Source organism: Lissotriton vulgaris, chromosome 1_1, assembly GCF_964263255.1.
Source record: "Lissotriton vulgaris chromosome 1_1, aLisVul1.2, whole genome shotgun sequence".
In the NCBI taxonomy this organism is placed as follows: Eukaryota; Metazoa; Chordata; class Amphibia; order Caudata; family Salamandridae; genus Lissotriton; species Lissotriton vulgaris.
In genome coordinates, this window is record NC_141685.1 from 1,656,562,122 (window position 1) to 1,656,581,235 (window position 19,114).

Below are 19,114 nucleotides of genomic sequence, written 5' to 3' on the forward strand. Positions count from 1 at the left end.
GTCCACCTTGGATTGACGATCTAAAACCACATTAAGATCCCCCCCCCCACACATACAATGGGAGCTAGCAGCAATCGGTAGACCTTATTCCAGACCTCCTCATAAAAACCAGGCTCATCAACATTAGGACCGATTATGTTAAGGAGGCAAGATGGCGGTCGTGCTCTAGACCGCAGTGCAGCATAGACTGAGGCTCCAGCAATGAGAAGCTAGGATATCGAGCTAAGAACGCGAGCCAGTCCCCCTTTACCAGCCAATACCACATTCTTTGATTCTTATGAATTGTGGGATGAAAACGAAGTACGCAGAAGATTGAGAATGCACGCATATATATATATTCTATTAGTACCTACATTGGACTTACGGTATTTCGTGTTCTTATGAGCAGAGCCTACCCCTCGACAGATCTAATCCACGCTAGAGAATCTCAAGAAAAAACTAACCCAAGCACTCACCCTTACTGGACACGCGATCCTGACAACCCCTGCAGCAGCCTGAAGCATTCCACCATGGCTCCTAAGATAATAGCGACTCCAAAAACAACAACGAAACCAGTGGCGGCGATCCCCGCGCCAGTGTCTGCGGCCGCCAAAGCCAGGGCGGCGAAATTGGCGAAGCAGGAAGATGTCTTGGGTGTAAGCTCAGGTTCTTTGAAAGCTCCTCCACCCGATCCCCCAAGCCTCAGGAAAAAGGGCGCCGTTCCCCGCAATACCGGCCCTATTGTTGCGGATCTTTTCCGGGAAGCAGGAAAGCCGACTCTTGTTCGGGGCACCATCAGCAGAGTGAGCTGGCTCCCGCGGTGGGTATACAGAATGGAATGGTTCCGGGACACCAGCGGCAGAATGAGCCAGGTCCCGCAGCAGCGGGAATGCAGAATGAAGCCGCCGCGTTTGTGGAACCTGAGCCAGAGATACCAGTACTCAGCCAGGAGGACGCTGTTGCCGATGGTAATTCGTCAACGACCCCAGAGATGAGAGCGGAGAATATTCTGATAATACCCAAGACTAATTGCAAAGTAAATACGATGGCAACAAACCCATATACTAAAGGTGAGCCATCTGTTGACAATAATATAGCAGCTTGCCCTCCTGAGAGGTCGGGTATAGCCGGTGACATGTTGCAAGTGGGGGGGGGGGGGCATCAAGCAGGGAGCCTCAACCCACAGGCTTAATGGAAGAGGAAGGCTTGTTCGCTTTAGTGGATCCTGAGGCTGAAAAGATCCAAGCGACTTTTTTTCATTTTCTGAGAGGGATGAATGGTCGGATAATGAGGATGATATTTCCGCTACTACCGATGAAAGTCCCAGCGATTAATCAGACGCCCCAAACTCTAGAGCTAAAACGGTTTTAAGAAAAAGAGCCAAAAGACAGGGCTCGAGAGAGCTAGCATGGGATCATTCAATTAATCCACTTAACACTCCACTTGAAACTCTTTCGAATGATCAAGCGGGGCCAGAACTTCAATCGCATATATCATCAGCCTCGGCAGTAGGTACTATTCTTCAGGCTATTGCTACACATCGAGAAGAAACGCGGCATGATGCGCGTAAAAACCAAGCCGCAATGCGCAAGATGCAGGGGGTAGTTCGCAAGCTGGCCAAAACATGTAGCTCTTTTGGGGATAGGCTTACAGAAGTGGAGTCTCGTATTGTGACTAATGAAACAGAGTTGGCCACCCATCAGGGCCACGTTGATTCCCATGAAGAGCAATTGGCGGATATTAAGTGGAAGCTGGAAGAGTTTGAAAACCGGCAGCGAAGAAATAACTTACGAGTTTTAGGGGTCCCGGAAGGGGAAGAAGGGGGGATGCCCGACTGTATGTTATTGATCTTACGTGACTCCCTTCCCGAACTAACTGGCTGGAATTGGGCGGCTGAGGTCCAGAGAGCTCATCGGGTACCTCTCACGATGAAACAACCACAGAAACCCGGGGGGTACCCTCGGGCCATTTTGGTTTATTTTGGAAACTTTCTGTTACGTCAATTAGTTTTTGAGAAAGCCTGACCCGAGGCCAAAAGAGTCAGGAATGAGGTCATATGTTGTCCACCCGGACTTCTGCCACACTACATTGGAAAGATGCTGGAGGCTACGCCAGATTATCAAGCCGTTTCAGGATATAAAGGCCCAAGCATACCTCAACAATCCCGCTCGACTCAAAGTGATTTGGGCAGGACAGTCTAAGTTTTTTTACATCGGAAATAAAAGCAAAAGAATTTCTGGATGAAATATCATCCAAACGTTAATAGTGGTCAACCTCCAGGCTTTAACTAAGTTCATGTCATCTAGATTAGGCTGTAGGTATCATAAGTAAGATGCTTGATAGACCTACTGAGTATCACATTCAGGGGGTATGGTGGATATATACGGATTATTGAAAGGGTGGTGGCTTACTATGGGGTTTTTGATGTTCTAAATGGAATATAGGAGGGTGGACTAGTTAGCGATTTGATTCCTACAAGTTTTTTTTTCTTATTGGTAAATGTGTAGCTCTGCATCTGTTTGAATTATTATGATATGATAAAGGAGCCTGAGTCGCACGCTGCATGCTCATCATTACGGACTCTTACAGAGTCTGTTGTCTCATTTGGGTGGGAAGGGTAGAGAGGGGGTGGGATGGAGGGGTGGCTGTCTTGAGGGAGGGAGGAAGGGGGAAGGAAAAATCAAAAAAAATGTCAGCATCACTATTAAATTAACAGTTACATGTTTCAAGTTAGCAGTAAGAGAATTACTAAATTTATGGAACCCAACCGAAAGCTGCAATAAGATCAGGTTAGAAAGACTATTTAAAATGTCAGAGGGTTGTATAGAATATTCTCCTAAACAGCGATGGGGAAGTTAACAATATGCTAATGGAACGTGGCAGGTTTGAACGATAAAACTAAGCCGATTCGTTTGAGCGAGATTATTAGGCAAGGTTCCTTTGACATAATCTGCCTACAAGAGACCCATCTTCCTTGGGATAAGAGATCTTTTCAAATTGTTTGGTTATAATCTGTGTCTCCACATCTCAAACATCTAATACTCGTGGAGTTGCGATTATTATCAAATTATACCTAGGGGAGCCTCAAGGAAGATGGGTTATTGCAACCCTATCTTCTGGCATAACCATTTGTTCAATTTATGGCTCGAACTATGATGAACCTGCAATTATCGAAAAATTAGAGATGGAGCTTGCCTCTTGGTCTAAAACGCTCATAGTATGTGGTGACTTGAATATTTCATTAGGGACAGGTTGTAGAAACTTTGGGCAAGATACTTATGTTGGTCGAAAACCCAAGGTATTTAGAGCCATTAACCAGTTGATGCAGAGCCATGATTTGACGGATATGTGGGATCTAAAGAATTATAACGATCCTGGCTACACATATTTCTCATATCCCCATAACAGATATGTGAGATTAGACTACTTCTTAGTAGTACGGGGTTTGACAAATAGAGCTGAGATCAAAAAACTCCCAAAGATCCTTTCAGATCATAATCCGCTAGTTTTAACATTGGATATATTCAATTTTGTTAGACCAGTTACTAAATGGACTTTTGATAGGAAACTTTTGGTCGATGAAGGATATGTGAGTTTAATCAAGAAATGGGTAGAAGGTTTTTTTGATATGAATCAATACAGTGCTTCTAGATTGGCTGTATGGGATTGCTTTAAGGCAGCACTCAGAGGTGAAACTATAAGCTACGTTTCTCGTACTAAGAAATTGCGAGAAGCCAAAAACTTAGTTAACCCGTGATTTGATTCAAGCCGAAGAAGAACATGTTTTAGCAATATCCCAGGGTATAGAAGGAAAACCTATCCTTCACCGGATAATTATTCTCAAAACTGAAATGAATAATTGGGTTAACTAAGGGGGTGGTGTGATTGAGCATCTGGTCTCCCCCTGGCAACACGGTTTCATTCCTGGTAAGGGTACGACCGATCATATCCGTAGAGCCATTGCGCTATTTGATTTCGTGTCTGCAGAGGGGGGCCAGATGTCAATGATCCTCCTCGATGCCGAAAAGGCCTTTGATCGGGTATCATGGGAGTTTTTGTGGACTATTCTTCGCTTAAAGAATTTCTGAGGCAACTTTATCCGATCTTTTAAGCTATTTCCTGTCAACCTAGAGCCAGGCTTCAGATTATGGGGAAGGAATCAAAGGCAATAAAGGTGTCTAGGGGGACAAGGCAGGGGTGTCCCTGTTCTCCGATTCTTTTCGCTTTATATATTAATCCTCTAATCAGGAAATTACTTCATAATAGCGATATTAAACCCATCTCTATAGGTAATTTTGATGCGAAGGTTCTAGCTTATGCCGATGTGGCAATTGTAACACCTGATCCCGCGGAGGCAATTGAACAAATTGAAGCAATAACTCAACAATTCGGTTCATTTTCAGGTTATTCACTAAATAAAGCCAAAACAATTATTATTTGCACTGAGAATAAAAGCTATAATGATTCTAGGAGAGTAGAAAAGGCCACATATTTAGGGATGTGCTTAACACCTAAAGTTGAAATGATTAATAATTTGAATTTTAATCCGTTAATTAAAACTATAGGAAAAGATCTTAAGAGAGTAGACAGTTTACATTTATCGATTATTGGCAGGGGTAATTTTGTAAAAATGAATATTTTCCCAAAACTTTTGTTTCGAGCGATACCGTTAGTAGTGGAGGACAGTACTCTCAAAGCGATAGACTCATTAATTTCATCTTTTATGTGGCAATACGGGAAAATTAGGAGGTCTCTTAAGTATTTATCATTACCACAGCATTGAGGAGGCTTAGCCCTTCCTAATATTCTGCTGTATCACTGGGCGGTCTTTCTTCAACAAATGGCTCCCATGCTTAATACAAAAACGCCAGATTCCAGAACGATGGCACCAGCAGTACCCTCCATATATGAATTGCTACTTGGGAATAAACATCAAGGTCTCCTATTGAAACAAATAGAGCCAAGCTATTTAAAAAAAAAAATCAAAATAATTATGAGTTCTCGGAAAGTCTGGGTAAAGATCTCAAAATTCTTATCAATCCCGAAACATAATAGATATATTCCCCTTTGGGACTCCTTCCTTCTTCCCCGGTTAGTAAATGATGATCTGGCCAAGAAATGGAACAGAGCAGGTATAAGCGCAATCTCGGATCTATGCGAGAATGTTGCAGACCTTCAATTTTCTTATATTCAGAAGAAATATGATATCCCTAATAGTCACCAATTTAAATTTTATCAGATTAAAGCGATCCTGAAAGCAAAAATTCCTGAGATCTCATTTGAAACAATACCTATTCTGAATATATTAACTATTAAAACAGCAGAAATAGGGAAAATATATGATTTACTCCTAGAAAGAACAAAAGATGATATAGAACATACGGAATCATCATGGGCGACTAGACTAAATGATCCAAATGTTGATATTTATTATAGTTTGTTATTAACATCTAAGATAATTATGTCTTCAAACTTGAAAGCTCAGACATATAAAACGATTTTCAATTTATATTTTACTCCAGCAAAATTGTTTAAATGGGGTAAAAGATCCGATTATCTCCAAGATGCGTGCAGGGCCCCGCTGATCTAATTCATATGTTTTATGGATGCCGGGTGTTAACTCCACTTAAAAATGATTTGAATAAATTCTGGGAAGAACTATTTGGACAACAGCTCCCGGTGTCAGCTATGCTATTCATGTTGGGCTCTGATAATACACTTGGATTGAATAAAACTCAGGAATCATGTCTATGTATTGGTGTAACTGTATATACAATTTTATTAGCGGCTAGTTGGAAGGATGCAGATCCCCCAACCTTCCAAATGTGGCTGGCAAGGTTTTTGGCTATTTATAATCAAGAAACAGCAATATACGCAGTTAAAGGAACGTGTTCTCGAAAGCGGGGTCAGAAAATTTGGGAACCGGTTGAAAGATGGATGCACGGGGCAAAGGGTTGAACTACTTAACTGTCAGTCATATTGTTTAGTAAGAAATCTACCTAACCAAGTTGTGTATATAGGTAAAATTATCGTGTTTATAAGTAGTGTTATACTGCCTTCTGATTCGTTTCGTTTTTTTTATTTTTCTATCTCTGGATCCTGTATTTGCTTTCTGTTTTGTATAAATTTGAAGCTGCTTATATGGATGATTATGTTATAGTATTCATGACTGTAATCTATATGTGATGCTGTTTAATAAATACATTTAAAAAGGACCGATATGTTAAGCAGAGTCAGGGACATGCCACATAGCTTCCCCTGCACAATAAGATACCTGCCATTATCGTCTACCTCCACATGAGTCGCTAAGAATGGGTAACCTTTCCTTATTAAAATCATGACACCCCTTGCATAGGATGAATAACAGGAAGCCCACTTACCTCAGCCCACTTTGTAGCCACCTTTTCGGCTGTCTGCTTAGTCGGATGGATCTCCTGTAGAAAGGCCACTTGTACATAATGCCTATCTAAGTAAGCGAACACCTGCCTCGTTTTCTTCGGATTATTAAGGCCCCTGACGATCCACGTTATCCATGTAAGCTTGTCTGCCTCAGCCATCACACATATTAGTCTCCGCTAACATATTGCATCGTGCCATTGTATGCAATCTGTATACCACATTGTACCTGATAGGTTGCATTCTGAATCGCATAGAGATGCAAATAAACAAACATCCATACAACCCCCACCCCCCACCCAGGCATCCCAATTATGCCCAGCAGTCCCATCATAAAAACAAGGGAACAAACCCCACCTCCCCCGCCCACCATAAGCAGCCAACCTGCTGCTACCCTAGGAACAAAAGTGTAATTGCTTTGGGAATTCTCGTATGGAGACCACTAGTAGCCCACTTGCCCCCACAATGGTATGCAGGGGGGGCAGGTCCATAATTAAAGCCCCCTTCTGTCTAGCAAACTGTAATATACCATATCAAAACTGTAGTATATGCAAAAAACACAAGCATTGGAAATGCAATAGGTCTCGCAGCATTAGAGTTAGTGCTTTTAGAATTGTTTATGGTTTTTTTTTGTAAATCTTTAGCATTTTTGTTTCCTGTAGCCAATGCTAAAGAATTACAAATAAAAAAAGCCATAAACAAATCTAAAAGCTCTAACTCAAATGCTCCGAGACCTATTGCACTGTGTGAGGGGTTGAGGGGTTGAGGGTGAGTGAGGGTGAGTGAGGGTGAGGGGTTGAGGGTGAGTGAGGGTGAGGGCGAGTGAGGTGTTGAGGGTGAGTGAGGGTGATGCTGAGGGGTTGAGGGTGAGTGAGGGTGATGCTGAGGGGTTGAGGGTGAGTGAGGGTGAGGGGTTGAGGGTGAGTGAGGGTGAGGGGTTGAGGGTGAGTGAGGGTGAGGGATTGAGGATGAGTGAGGGTGAGGGGTTGAGGGTGAGTGAGGGTGAGGGGTTGAGGGTGAGTGAGTGAGGGTGAGTGAGGGTGAGGGGTTGAGGGCGAGTGAGGGTGAGTGAGGGTGAGGGGTTGAGGGTATGTTACCCTTGATAATTATTATTTCTTTGCCTCGAGATTTTTTTTAAATCCCTTCTTTATTTCGGTTATGCTGTAACGCACTTTATAACTAGCCAAAATGCAGGTAGTATGTTCTGAGTGATGACCTTCTGTTATGGTTCACTGTTGCATTCCCCTTCGTGCTAGCTGCTTTCTGGTCATAGCGGGAGCTCATCACATTGGTTTCTTTCAGGGGACCCCTACAAATGCTGGGGCTCCCCTGTTTGCTCATGTGCAGCTGCACGTTGTAAGAAAATGAACGGAGGCTATACATTTAAACTCTAGGGCATGTACAAATGTTGATGACTTTATCGGGAAATGTGCTCAGATATTGGAGCACGTGATCATGGAAGTGATTTGGCATCTCTTTTGCAACTGTGGGAGGGGCAGTGAAGTTCATTCCAAGCGCGTGTTTCCTGGTGACTCAAAGGGAAAGTGATAGTGGATTTTTCTTAGTTACGGTCACTGGAAGTAGCATTTGAGAGCATTCTTTCTGACTTGCAGTTAGAGCGGCCGTAATACAGTAACAGGAAGGTAAGATAGAACCTCCTTTGTGTTTTAAACGGCACAATCTTGACGCGACATGCTACTGCTTGCAAATTCTTTTATTCTTTAAGAAGCCGGAGGGAAGAGAGGGGAGGGGGGAGGAGAGCGAAAGGATCGGCGACACGGCGGGTAAAATAAACAAAAAGCCGGAGGGAAGAGAGGGGAGGGGGGAGGAGAGCGAAAGGATCGGAGACACGGCGGGTAAAATAAACAAAAAAAGAAGCCGGAGGGAAGAGAGGGGAGGGGGGAGGAGAAATGCGACACGGCGGGAAGGGGAGGGGGCGGAGCGGGTCAAATAAACAAAAAACAAGCTGGAGGGAAGAGAGCGGAGGGGGGAGGAGAAATGCGACACGGCGGGAAGGGGAGGGGGCGGAGCGGGTAAACAAAGACGGACGTGCACGCGCTTTTAAGGTCAATGCGCATGCGCATAAGCTCAATGCGCATGCGCATTGACCTTAAAAGTTACGGGCACTGCAAGGAATCGCCACGATTCCTTGCAGTGTGGATAAAGAGTGGATAAGTCGCAATACTCTCGCCTTGCTCGATGCGCATGCGCATCGACAGGCGAGACCTAAAAAACCCTACGGCATTCATTATCAGTCCACAGTCAATTGTAATGTGTCCATGTGTCCAAGTTCTACAGTCCATAACCTGTAGAACATCAGCTGGGCACACATCAAAGGCAACATTGCAATATCAACAAAACAACCTGTGTATCCAGGAGTAACGGATATCATCTATGGTGTAGAACTGGATCAACTAAAAAAAGAAAAGTTGAAAGAGAGGCTAGGTCCAACCCTTATTGTTACTTACGATCCTAGAGTCACGGGTGCAGGTCCCAGCTAGTCAATTGTGACTTAACATAGGGCCACGCCACTGCTTATATCTACAATATAGAACAACAATGAAAGTTTGCATATTCTAGCCGCTGCCTCTTACTCCAAAGTGCTGCATATCCAGACTATCGATGTAGTCCACGAGGCCCTGCAGCTTTCTCAATCCTCATTGTCCGCCTTTCCACCCTCTGCCATCGCTGAGACTTTGTGCTCAAGTTGCTTGACGAAGTGCATAGCGTCCTTTGGAGTCGTGAATATTCTCTGTTTGCTTCCATGCTGTATCTTGAGTCGGGCCGGGTAGAGCATCCCGTATTGAATTTCAAGTGCCTGCTGCTTCTTTTTAACCGTCTGAAACTCCCGTCTGGCCTGCTGGATTGGTGTCGTGAAATCCAGAAAGAGTTGTATCTCCGTGCCCTGATATTTGGTGGTGCCCATTTCCCTCTCCATCCAGAGCACCACATCCTGATCTCTAGATTTGAGGAGTTTAGCTATGATCGGGCGGGGAGGAGCCCCCGAGACCGGGCGGGGCACAAGGGACCACAGAACGTCTTAATGTGCCCGCTCCACCACCAGCATGTTGGAAAAACTTTCCACACCAAACAGTGTCTTGAGCATGTCCTCCACATACAGCTCCATTTTCACGATATTTGTGGACTCTTCGTTTTTGGCATTGATCACCGCAATGAGCTTCTCCATCTGTGCGCATGATTTGTGATGCCCTCCACCCTGTCTTCTGAGTCGGAGATTCGTTGCTCGGCTTCAGTGAGGCGCGCCGCATGTTTGTCGAGCTTAGAAGCCACATTGTCCATAAGCAAATTGAGCATGTCGATTTTGCCATCTATGCCTCGCCAGCATCAGCCGCTCAAGTTTGCCGGTTCCAGCAGCCTCCACATCTGTTTCAGTGTCCGACATGACCTACAGGGCAGTTTTCTTTTAGGCGCTTTGATTCAAATGACAACTTAGACTGCCACTGCTTATCAGGCTTACCCATTTGTGCAATGAGATATGGTATAGGTGGCGGGAAAAAAAAGTAACCGTGCAAGCACACCAGGACTGAGCCCCCCACAAGCCCTACACAGCGTTGAGTCAGAAAGACAAAATGCAGCGGCGTTATGAGTAGTGGAAAGTAAGTAAGAGAGGCAGTTCCATCAGTCAAGTCTATACGAGGCGCTGCAATCAGTAATGGAGGTGCAAGTTCGTACTCAGTCCAGTCCCAGAATCAGCCACCAGGTTAGACCATACACCTTTGGAGGCTCTGCACACACCTTGGCAATGAGGCTATTTTCGGAGGTAAAATGGCGTCCATCACTACAATTTTTAAACTGGATGACAAACAAAGCACATATCCAGTGCAGCACTGCTGTCAAGCCCCAAATCGCAAGAATCGTTTCCCCCGCATTCCCGGCACAGCAGGCGTTCTTGCAAGGATGCAAAATGCCGTTGGTTACGTTCTGCGCCACTTCTCAAAATCCGGGCACAAAATGACGAGCTCTCCGCATCAACGTGAACTATCAGCACTATCAGCCGCTTCAGCCGCACTGAACTGATCTCCTTCTTTACTTTTTTTTGTTGTTGATTATTTTGTGCTTTATCAGCAGCCGGGCGGGCGCTCAGTTAGCCGAAGGTCCGTCCCGGGGGGCAGCGCCAGCACCCTGCATAGCTGCTCGTATTCACGGGCTGCGTGGCAGCCCAGCGCCCACCGCAGCTGCACGGCACGTCAGCAGCAGGGCCGCTCCGCTGCACACTCACCCGCTGCACCAGGGCTGCAACCGAGGCGTCAAGGCAGTCTCCTGCTCCGCAGTGTGAGGCTGTTCACACAAACTGCTCCCGCGCTCCCTCCGATAATTCACACTGCAAGCCAAAGGTAGGCGCTCCACCACCCGCCAGGCAGCAGTGAGATTCGCTGGAGCACTGATGCTGGCTCAGAAACTTACGGCGCCATTATTGATTGTATCGGAGGCCCAAGTCCGATCCTCGCAAGGTCAGTAAGTGCACTTAGGGTGTATCAACTCTGAAAAGAGATACAGCAAGCGAGTCCTCTCAGTCAGGGAGGACTTTTCCACCACAGCAAAGCACAGGATGTATCCAAAAAAGGCAGGATAATACAAGGATTGTTGGCCCTGCCCAGCAGAGCTGCACTAATGTGCGGCCATCTTGCTCCGGGCTCTCTACCGCCCCCGATGTGATGTAATATGATGCTTGTATTGCTCATTGTTGGGAGTTCAGTTCCGAGGAGAAACATCCTTTTGCATTTCATTTTGCAACTGACTAACTCATTTGTTTGAATCGCTGTTCTTTGCTTACTGCGCTTGTGAAATTTAACATCCATATGAGCAGTCTTGTGTGTTCCTGAAAGTCCAAAAAGAGCTTTAGGGTCTCAGCTGCTCAAGGTATTGGTGTCGATCACTCAGAGTTCCTCTTACTCTTCGTTTATAGCTCTATCAACTTGTAGGCATTCTCTCAGTTGTGGAATAGTGTGCTAGCTGCCACATTATGTTGGTCTACACAGATCTATCCATTACAGGTACCACCCTATATGCCTATACAGAATTGTATGCTCCATTTCTGTAGTTTGGGAAAATTAACGTTTTTGCCAATCCTTTTAAAGGGGAAATTGTGCCCCAGGTTTGTAATGTTCTGGTAGCTCCTCCACTACCACAACCTTGTTCTCCTGGTGCCGATGAAGGTAGCTTTTTTATAAGTATGTGTTCGAGGCATGTGGGCTGCTGAATTCATATCTGTGCATAGATCGCCGCCTAGTGTTGGGTCCGGATGATTGCACCTTGTTGTCCTGGAAGAGTCTTCGAAGTATCACAAGATAGGTGGCTCCTCCCCTGGACTACAGTGCGCATGGGCATCCTCTCCATCCTCAGATTGTTTTTTCCCGCCATTGGGTTCGGACGTGATTTCCAACTCGGAGTTCGGAATCGATTAAAAACTTTTCTAAAAGGCCAAAAGGCCTTCGGGGGCGTCGGTATTGTTATTCGATCGGTGCAGACCACTTTCTTTCTGTAGTTTTCTACTCAGAACGTCGAATCAGGCCGCGTGGCCTTATCGACACCAAGGGACCGATCCTCGATGGAACGAAGTCCATTCAAAAGATGCCCCAGCTGTAACTCGAAATTTCCACACATAGATAAACACCCTGTGTGTAACAAGTGTTTATCTCCGGAACACAATGAAGCAGACTGCTTAGCTTGTGCAAAGTTTCGATCAAAGAAGACACTTTGGATTCGAAGAGCAGCGAGGCAGACGATGCAGAATCCAGCGCCTGACCCGGAGAACATCTTTAAAGACGACTAAGAGGTCGTCGAAGCTGAGGACTCAGACCAACAGTCGGAGCAGGGGTCGGAACATGACTCCAACTACTACGTCGACGAAGAAGACTACATCGTCGAGGTAGGGGACGACGATCCAGGCATAGGAGCCGTCGAGGACGACTCCGGCGAGGACACGGGGCCAACCGTGAGTACGGAGCCCAGTTCATTTACTGATACGCTTCAAGAGGCTCAGGTCGCGGCATCGCCGGAAGGCCTTAGCCAAGATCCTAACATCGATTCTATAGCCCCGCAATTCAGCCCGGCTAAGAATATAAGACCAGATCCATCAGTGCAACATTACCATTCCTTGGTAATATCGAAACCAAAAGTGAAGGAAGCAAAACAGAAACCGAAACTGATAGACTTTACAGTCTTCGGACCGAAAGGTGCGGATCCATCGGCGCCGACCAAACACAAAATGGCCGTCGACCTGGCTGGGTCGCATATGAGGGTTGTCGAGCCGAGAGCCAGTACACCCAGAGACATGCCTAAGCTAAAGGCCGTCGAACTGACAAGATCGATGTCGACGCCAGGCAACACAAACAAAGGACTCCCGCAGAAGATGGTTGTCAAACCGAAACAGAAAGTTGACAAGCCAAAGCGGTGCCAACAAAAACACTCGAGCCGAAGGCAAGGATCGAAGCAAAGGGGTCAGTCGAGCCGAGGCAGCAAATCATCGCTCCGAAGCAGCAGGCTTCGAAGACGACACAAGGCCAAAAAGTGGTTATCGAACAAAAGAAAACGGTCGGATCGATAACAATTCCGGCACCGAAGAAGTTCATTCAGCCGAAAAAGGCCTCGGACCAATAAAATTTGGACTTCCAAATGACATGAGGGAAAAAACGGTCGACCCAACAACGGAAATCGAACAGACACAAACAAGAAAGGCTATAACGGGGAGAAGAGCTCAAGCACATGAAGAGCAAGAGCCCTCGACAGAAGAACAATCAAAACTGTACGTTGACCCCGATACTGGCAGATTTACCCTATTAAAAAGGAAAATCAGACCAGACACTTAAGCTGAGACCTATAAAACACCACTAAAGAAGAAAAGACTCTTCTACATCTCCTACTCTCTTTGAGCCTATCAGACCACATGTGCAAGAGACCTATTCTCCCACACGCACAGATGAGGATGTGGAATATGAGGATAATAAACTTTATAATAATCGTGTGGACAATGACCAGGACAACAACACTCAACCATGGTCTGACCCTGTAGATCCTGTAGACTCTCAGCCCATTCAAGACAATACTGCATACCCTGTTAAAACTTCGCCTACAGAGGACACAGCTGCGTTCAATGCATTGCTAGAAAGAGCAGCATACAACCACCACGTTGAAATGCATGCAGACCCCATTGAGGAAGACTTCCTCTTTGATACTTTCAACACCTCTGAAAGATCAGTCAAAACATTACCAATGTTAAAGGGGGTGCTTAAACACGCAGGGGACATATTTAAGGAAACAACCAGGGCACGAGTCATTAACCCCTGAATAGAGAAGAAATATAGGCCAGCACCAGTGGACCCTACCTACATTAAAGGACAGCTACCTTTAGACTCTTTGGTAGTATCCAATGCACGTAAACGTGCAAATTCTCAGACTACTGGCGAGGCTCCACCTCCAGACAAGGAGTCTAAAATTCTGTAGGCCTCGGGCAAAAGGGTAGCTGCTCAAGCAGCTAACATATGGAGAATTTCAAACACACAAGCCCTGTTAGCCAGGTATGACAGGGCCTACTACGACACACTAGAGCAAATTCTCCAGCTTCTACCTGACCTTTATAAGGAACATGCAGATTACCTAATACAAGAGGGAAAGCTCATATCGAACACCTCCATCAAGTGTGCGCTAGATGCGGCAGACACAGCAGCCAGGGCTACAATACCAGTGTCATGCTTAGACGACATGCGTGGCTCCGCATATCTGGGTTTAAAAATGAGGTTCAGAGCACTTTACTCAATCAACCTGTGAACCCTGATTATTTGTTTGGCCCTAATGTGGACACAATATTAGACAAAATGAAGAAGGATCCCGAGACAGCCAAATCTATGGGAGACTTGCAGTCACAACAATACAGAGGTGGCTCCTTTCGTCGCTCCGGCAACAGAGGAGCTGCAAGAGCAGGCTCAACACAGCAAACATCATTCAACTAGGGGAACACGCAAAACACCTATAACAAAAACAGTAGAGGTAGATACCGTGACAATAACAGCAAGGGTAGAGGACGAGGGAATAACACCACCAGATCCTCTACCAATACCAAACAGTGACTTCTTGTCACTACCCCCAGACCATGTAACACCGGTCGGTGGCAGATTACAGCAGTTCCTGCAAGCCTGGGAAAACATAACCACAGACAAGTGGGTGAGGCAAATTATCCAGCATGGCTATTGCCTAGAATTAACTTCCACACCACCCAACATTCCCCCAAGACACCGTCCTATGTCCGCAGAACACCTACACTTATTGCAGCAGGAAGTCATCAGCATGCTACAAAAAGGGGCCATAGAACTAGTACCCTTAGAACACCAGGGTACAGTGGTGTACTCACTGTACTTCCTAATCCCCAAAAAGGACAGGTCTCTTAGGCCAATTTTGGACCTCAGGCCCCTAAACCAATACATTTTATCAGAGCATTTCCACATGCTCACTCTACAGCAGGTGTTATCACTGTTGCGTCAAGGAGACTTCCTCGCAACACTAGACCTCAAAGACGCATATTTCCATATACCAGTACACCCAGCACACAGGAAATATCTCAGATTTACAATACAAAATCAGCACTACCAATTCAAAGTCCTTCCTTTTGGGGTGACAACAGCCCCAAGAGTTTTCACCAAGTGCCTAGCGACAGTAGCTGCACACCTGAGAAGACAGCATATTCATGTCTATCCGTATCTGGACGACTGGCTCATACAAGCACAGTCAGCCCAGCAATGTGCCAGCCACATGTCACGCACTATTCACCTCCTGCACAGTTTAGGTTTCTCGCTGAACTATCCAAAGTCCCATCTTCAGCCGGCCCACGTACAACAATACCTGCGAGCGACTATAGGCACTCTGGCAGGGAAAGCACAGCCAAATTCTGTCAGAATAAACAGCATTCAGACGCTAATCCAAAGGTTCAGGCCCCAACAATCGCTCCCAGCCCGAGTGTTTATGCAACTAATAGGCATGATGGCCTCCTGCATTTTCATAGTCCCTCACGCAAGACTACACATGCGTCCGCTGCAGGAGTGCCTAGCATGTCAGTGAAACCAGGCTCAAGGACAATTAAACAACCTAGTGTTGGTGACCAGTCGTGCATACAACTCTCTGCATTGGTGGAATCCACAAAACCTTTGCAAGGCACGACTGTTCCAAGAGCCTGTACCACAAATAGTCTTAACGACGGACGCATCCCTGATAGGGTGGGGAGCCCATGTCCTCCACCACACAGTGCAGGGCTTATGGACCACGCAGCATAAGAAAATGCACATCAACCTACTGGAGCTGATGGCAATTTTTATGGCGATGAAAGCTTTCAAAGTACATCTGTGCAACAAGACCGTGTTGATCCGGACGGACAACATGACTGCGATGTACTACATACAGAAACAGGGAGGAACACACTCTCCACAGCTATCACATCTAGCTCAGAGCATGTGGAAGTGGGCCATTCAAAGAAACATTTTTCTCATGGCAGAACACCTCCCAGGCAAGGACAATCAAATGGCGGATCTGCTCAGCAGACACAGCCAACAGGTGCACGAGTGGGAGATTCATCCCACAGTGCTTCAACCATACTTCCAACAGTAGGGACAACCAGAGATAGACCTGTTCGCCACAAAAGAAAACGCAAAATGCCTGTACTTCGCCGCAAGGTTCCCACACCCGCAGTCTCAGGGCAATGCGATATGGATGAACTGGTCAGGCAAATTTGCCTACGCTTTTCCACCATCGCCGTTGATACCGCTAGTGGCACGCAAACTGCGCCAGCACTCCATGACGCTAATCCTGGTTGCTCCAACATGGGCGATACAAAAGGGGGTGGTGATGGACGGAGCATCTGAATCAATCAAAACACTCACACCCAGTCAAAATATCTGGGTTTAATCCATCACCGTTCTTTACCCCACTCTGCCACCCCAGTTCAGACATGGCTATATGCAAATCAGTCTGACCCTGTGCCTCATGGGAACAGTCCAGCCCGAACTGCCAAGCCATAAGTGTGGCAGGGTATGCTCAGACGTGAGTCCCTTGCTCACTTTGCCACTGGATTCAAGCAAGCCGGGCTGAAGACGGCTGGAATGCCAGAAACCGGTCCTCGGAAGCTTGTTTCCGGTCCAGGGAAGACATGGCTTGACAAACCCTAAATTCATGCCAAAAGTGGTATCCCACTTCCACATCAATCAAACAATAGAACTTCCAGTGTTCTTCCCAAATCCACAGTCAGTTCCTGAAAGGGCTCTACGCACACTAGATGTTAAGAGGGCTCTCCTATATTACATAGACAGGACAAAAGATTTCAGGAAGACAAAACAGTTGTTTGTTGCTTTTTCACCACAACACAAAGGAAACTCCATTTCTAAATCTGGCCTAGCCAGATGGATAGTTAAGTGCATTCAAATATGTTATCTTAAGGCAAAACGCACTTTAACAGTTCCCCCAAGAGCGCATTCTACACGCAAAATGGGGGCATCCATGGCTTTCCTAGGTAACATTCCTCTAGAAGAAATATGTAAAGCAGCCACATGGACAACCATACATACTTTCACAAAACACTATTGTGTTGATGTACATTCCAAACAGCAAGCTGCTGTAGGACAGGCTGTTCTAAAAACTCTTTGTTTCAGACTGCTGCAGCTGGCACAGGTAGCCACCGCTAAGGGAGAGACTGCTATACATTCTATGCACAGATATGAATTCAGCAGCCCACATGCCTCGAACGGAATATGCTACTTACCAGTATGCATCTGTTCTTGGCATGTAGGGCTGCTGACATTCATATTGCCCACCCTCCTCCCCGGTGCCTGTCGCAGCTGTAGCATTCATTCTAACTGTCACTTTCTTGCATGGACATCTTACTGTACAACACTCCATCTCTGCCACAATGGCGAAAAACAATCTAAGGATGGAGAGGATGCCCATGCGCACTGTAGTCCAGGGGAGGAGCCACCTATCTCGTGATACTTCGAAGACTCTTCCAGGACAACAATGTGCAATCATCCGGACCCAACACAAGGCGGCGATCTATGCACAGATATGAATGTCAGCAGCCCTACATGCCAAGAACAGATGCATACTGGTAAGTAGCATATTCCTTCATGATATGATGAACAACTATTTAATTTATTTGGGCTTAAAAATGCAGGTGCTCGATCTTAAACCCACTGGTATTTTGGACATTATTCCACCTGACCCGCTGAACCATCAGCATACATATAATGTGGCTAGTGTTGCAGATGTCATGATTTAATGCAGTGTAGTCATTTAGGAGTCGTGTGAAACTTTTTGAATCCGATTTTATTCAATATTGCAACTGACCGAAGTAGTCCGTTCAGCCCAGCCAACGCGTTTCTCCCCCTTAGGACTTCATCAGGGTTGTAAATTTTTCAGTGTCAGTTTATTACGAGGTGTTTGATCATCTCCTTATTCCACTTTTCTTCATAGTTAGAATTTCATGCTAACGGGTGGTATGTCCCCAGTTTTATTTTCATCCTTTCTGCGTCCCGGTCGAAATGCAATGGCATTTCGACCGGAAAGCATGAAGGATGAAGATAAGACTGGAGGACACTGTTTGCGTTGTACACTCTTTCTCTTTTAAGTCTTTAAAATGAAAATTTGCAAACCTTAATTGTGTCCTTTTTTACAGCTAATGGGTGGAATTGGAATTATTCACCATAACTGTACCCCTGAGTTCCAGGCCAATGAAGTCCGTAAAGCCAAGGTGAGCTTTCTAAACCTCTTGGATGATGTGAAGTAGAATTATAATGGTTAAATGGGCCTTGAAATACATTTTCACTGGGTAGCGTCTGTATATCATAGCACTACTTGATTGTAATAGTGGGCAATGCAGTGCTAAATATTGTAACAGACTTATTTTTGACCATACAATGTGTTGATAAACCGTTTTGTACTATGAAATACAGTAACAGTGGCTGCTACCATATTGGTTAGACTTTGAAGGGCCAGCCCTATTGATAAGGTCGGTCGTCCTTCTGACCTAGCAGTGCCACCTGATGGTGGCACTGCTAGAGATGACCAATAAGAACAGTTATCTTGTTCTGTCAGACTTACTCTTATCTCCTGTCTTACTTTGGACTGCTCATTGAAGTCTCACCGATCTTCTAGATACCAGGAGCTTGAATGCTTATATCTGTGAATTTTAGTTGTTTCAATATTTGCGACTACCGTCACTTCCGTCCCTTTCTCTTCTACTATCCCTTTTTGTCATTCATTGAGGAGCTCAGAAGTTGGGAGGATGTGGCCTAATGGGCTAGGGCAGTCTATCTCAAATCTGGGGTTCGAGTCTCTGCAATGAAGCTGAACATCCTGTGGTTGTGGGCAAATCACTTAAATTCCCTGTGCCTAACAAAAATGAATGTGACCTTGTGTAATGTAACTGGTGTTCATGTAAAGCTCTTTGATACCGGATACCTTTGGGTTAAGTTTGCGCTATATAAAACTCTGTAAAAAAAAAAAAAAAAAAGTACCCTGCCCTTTACACATGATGCCGAATATATTACCAATTAAAAAGTAACAATTGACTTCTGACAGTGCAATTGTTCTTATCTGTTAGTAGTGTATACTGTTATTGTGCACACTTAACAGTTCTTCAGTGCTGTATTTCCTGACTGCTAAAACCATAAGAGGTAGGGGAATGTGTATATGAGAGCTGAACCATCAGACAAGCTATTTGAATCCAACACATTTGTTGCCC

General features: G+C 45.5%; 1 protein-coding gene across 9 annotated transcripts in view; it reads left to right on the forward strand.

Moving 5' to 3' along the window:
• IMPDH1 (inosine monophosphate dehydrogenase 1) overlaps positions 1-19,114 on the forward strand; it is a 526,992-nt gene that overhangs the window by 337,050 nt on the left and 170,828 nt on the right. For all 9 annotated transcript variants that reach the window (XM_086918881.1, XM_086918878.1, XM_086918879.1 and 6 more), the window contains one exon: positions 18,047-18,121. In XM_086918881.1, the coding sequence (XP_086775007.1) occupies positions 18,047-18,121 (75 nt within the window). The remainder of the gene's footprint in view (positions 1-18,046; positions 18,122-19,114) is intronic.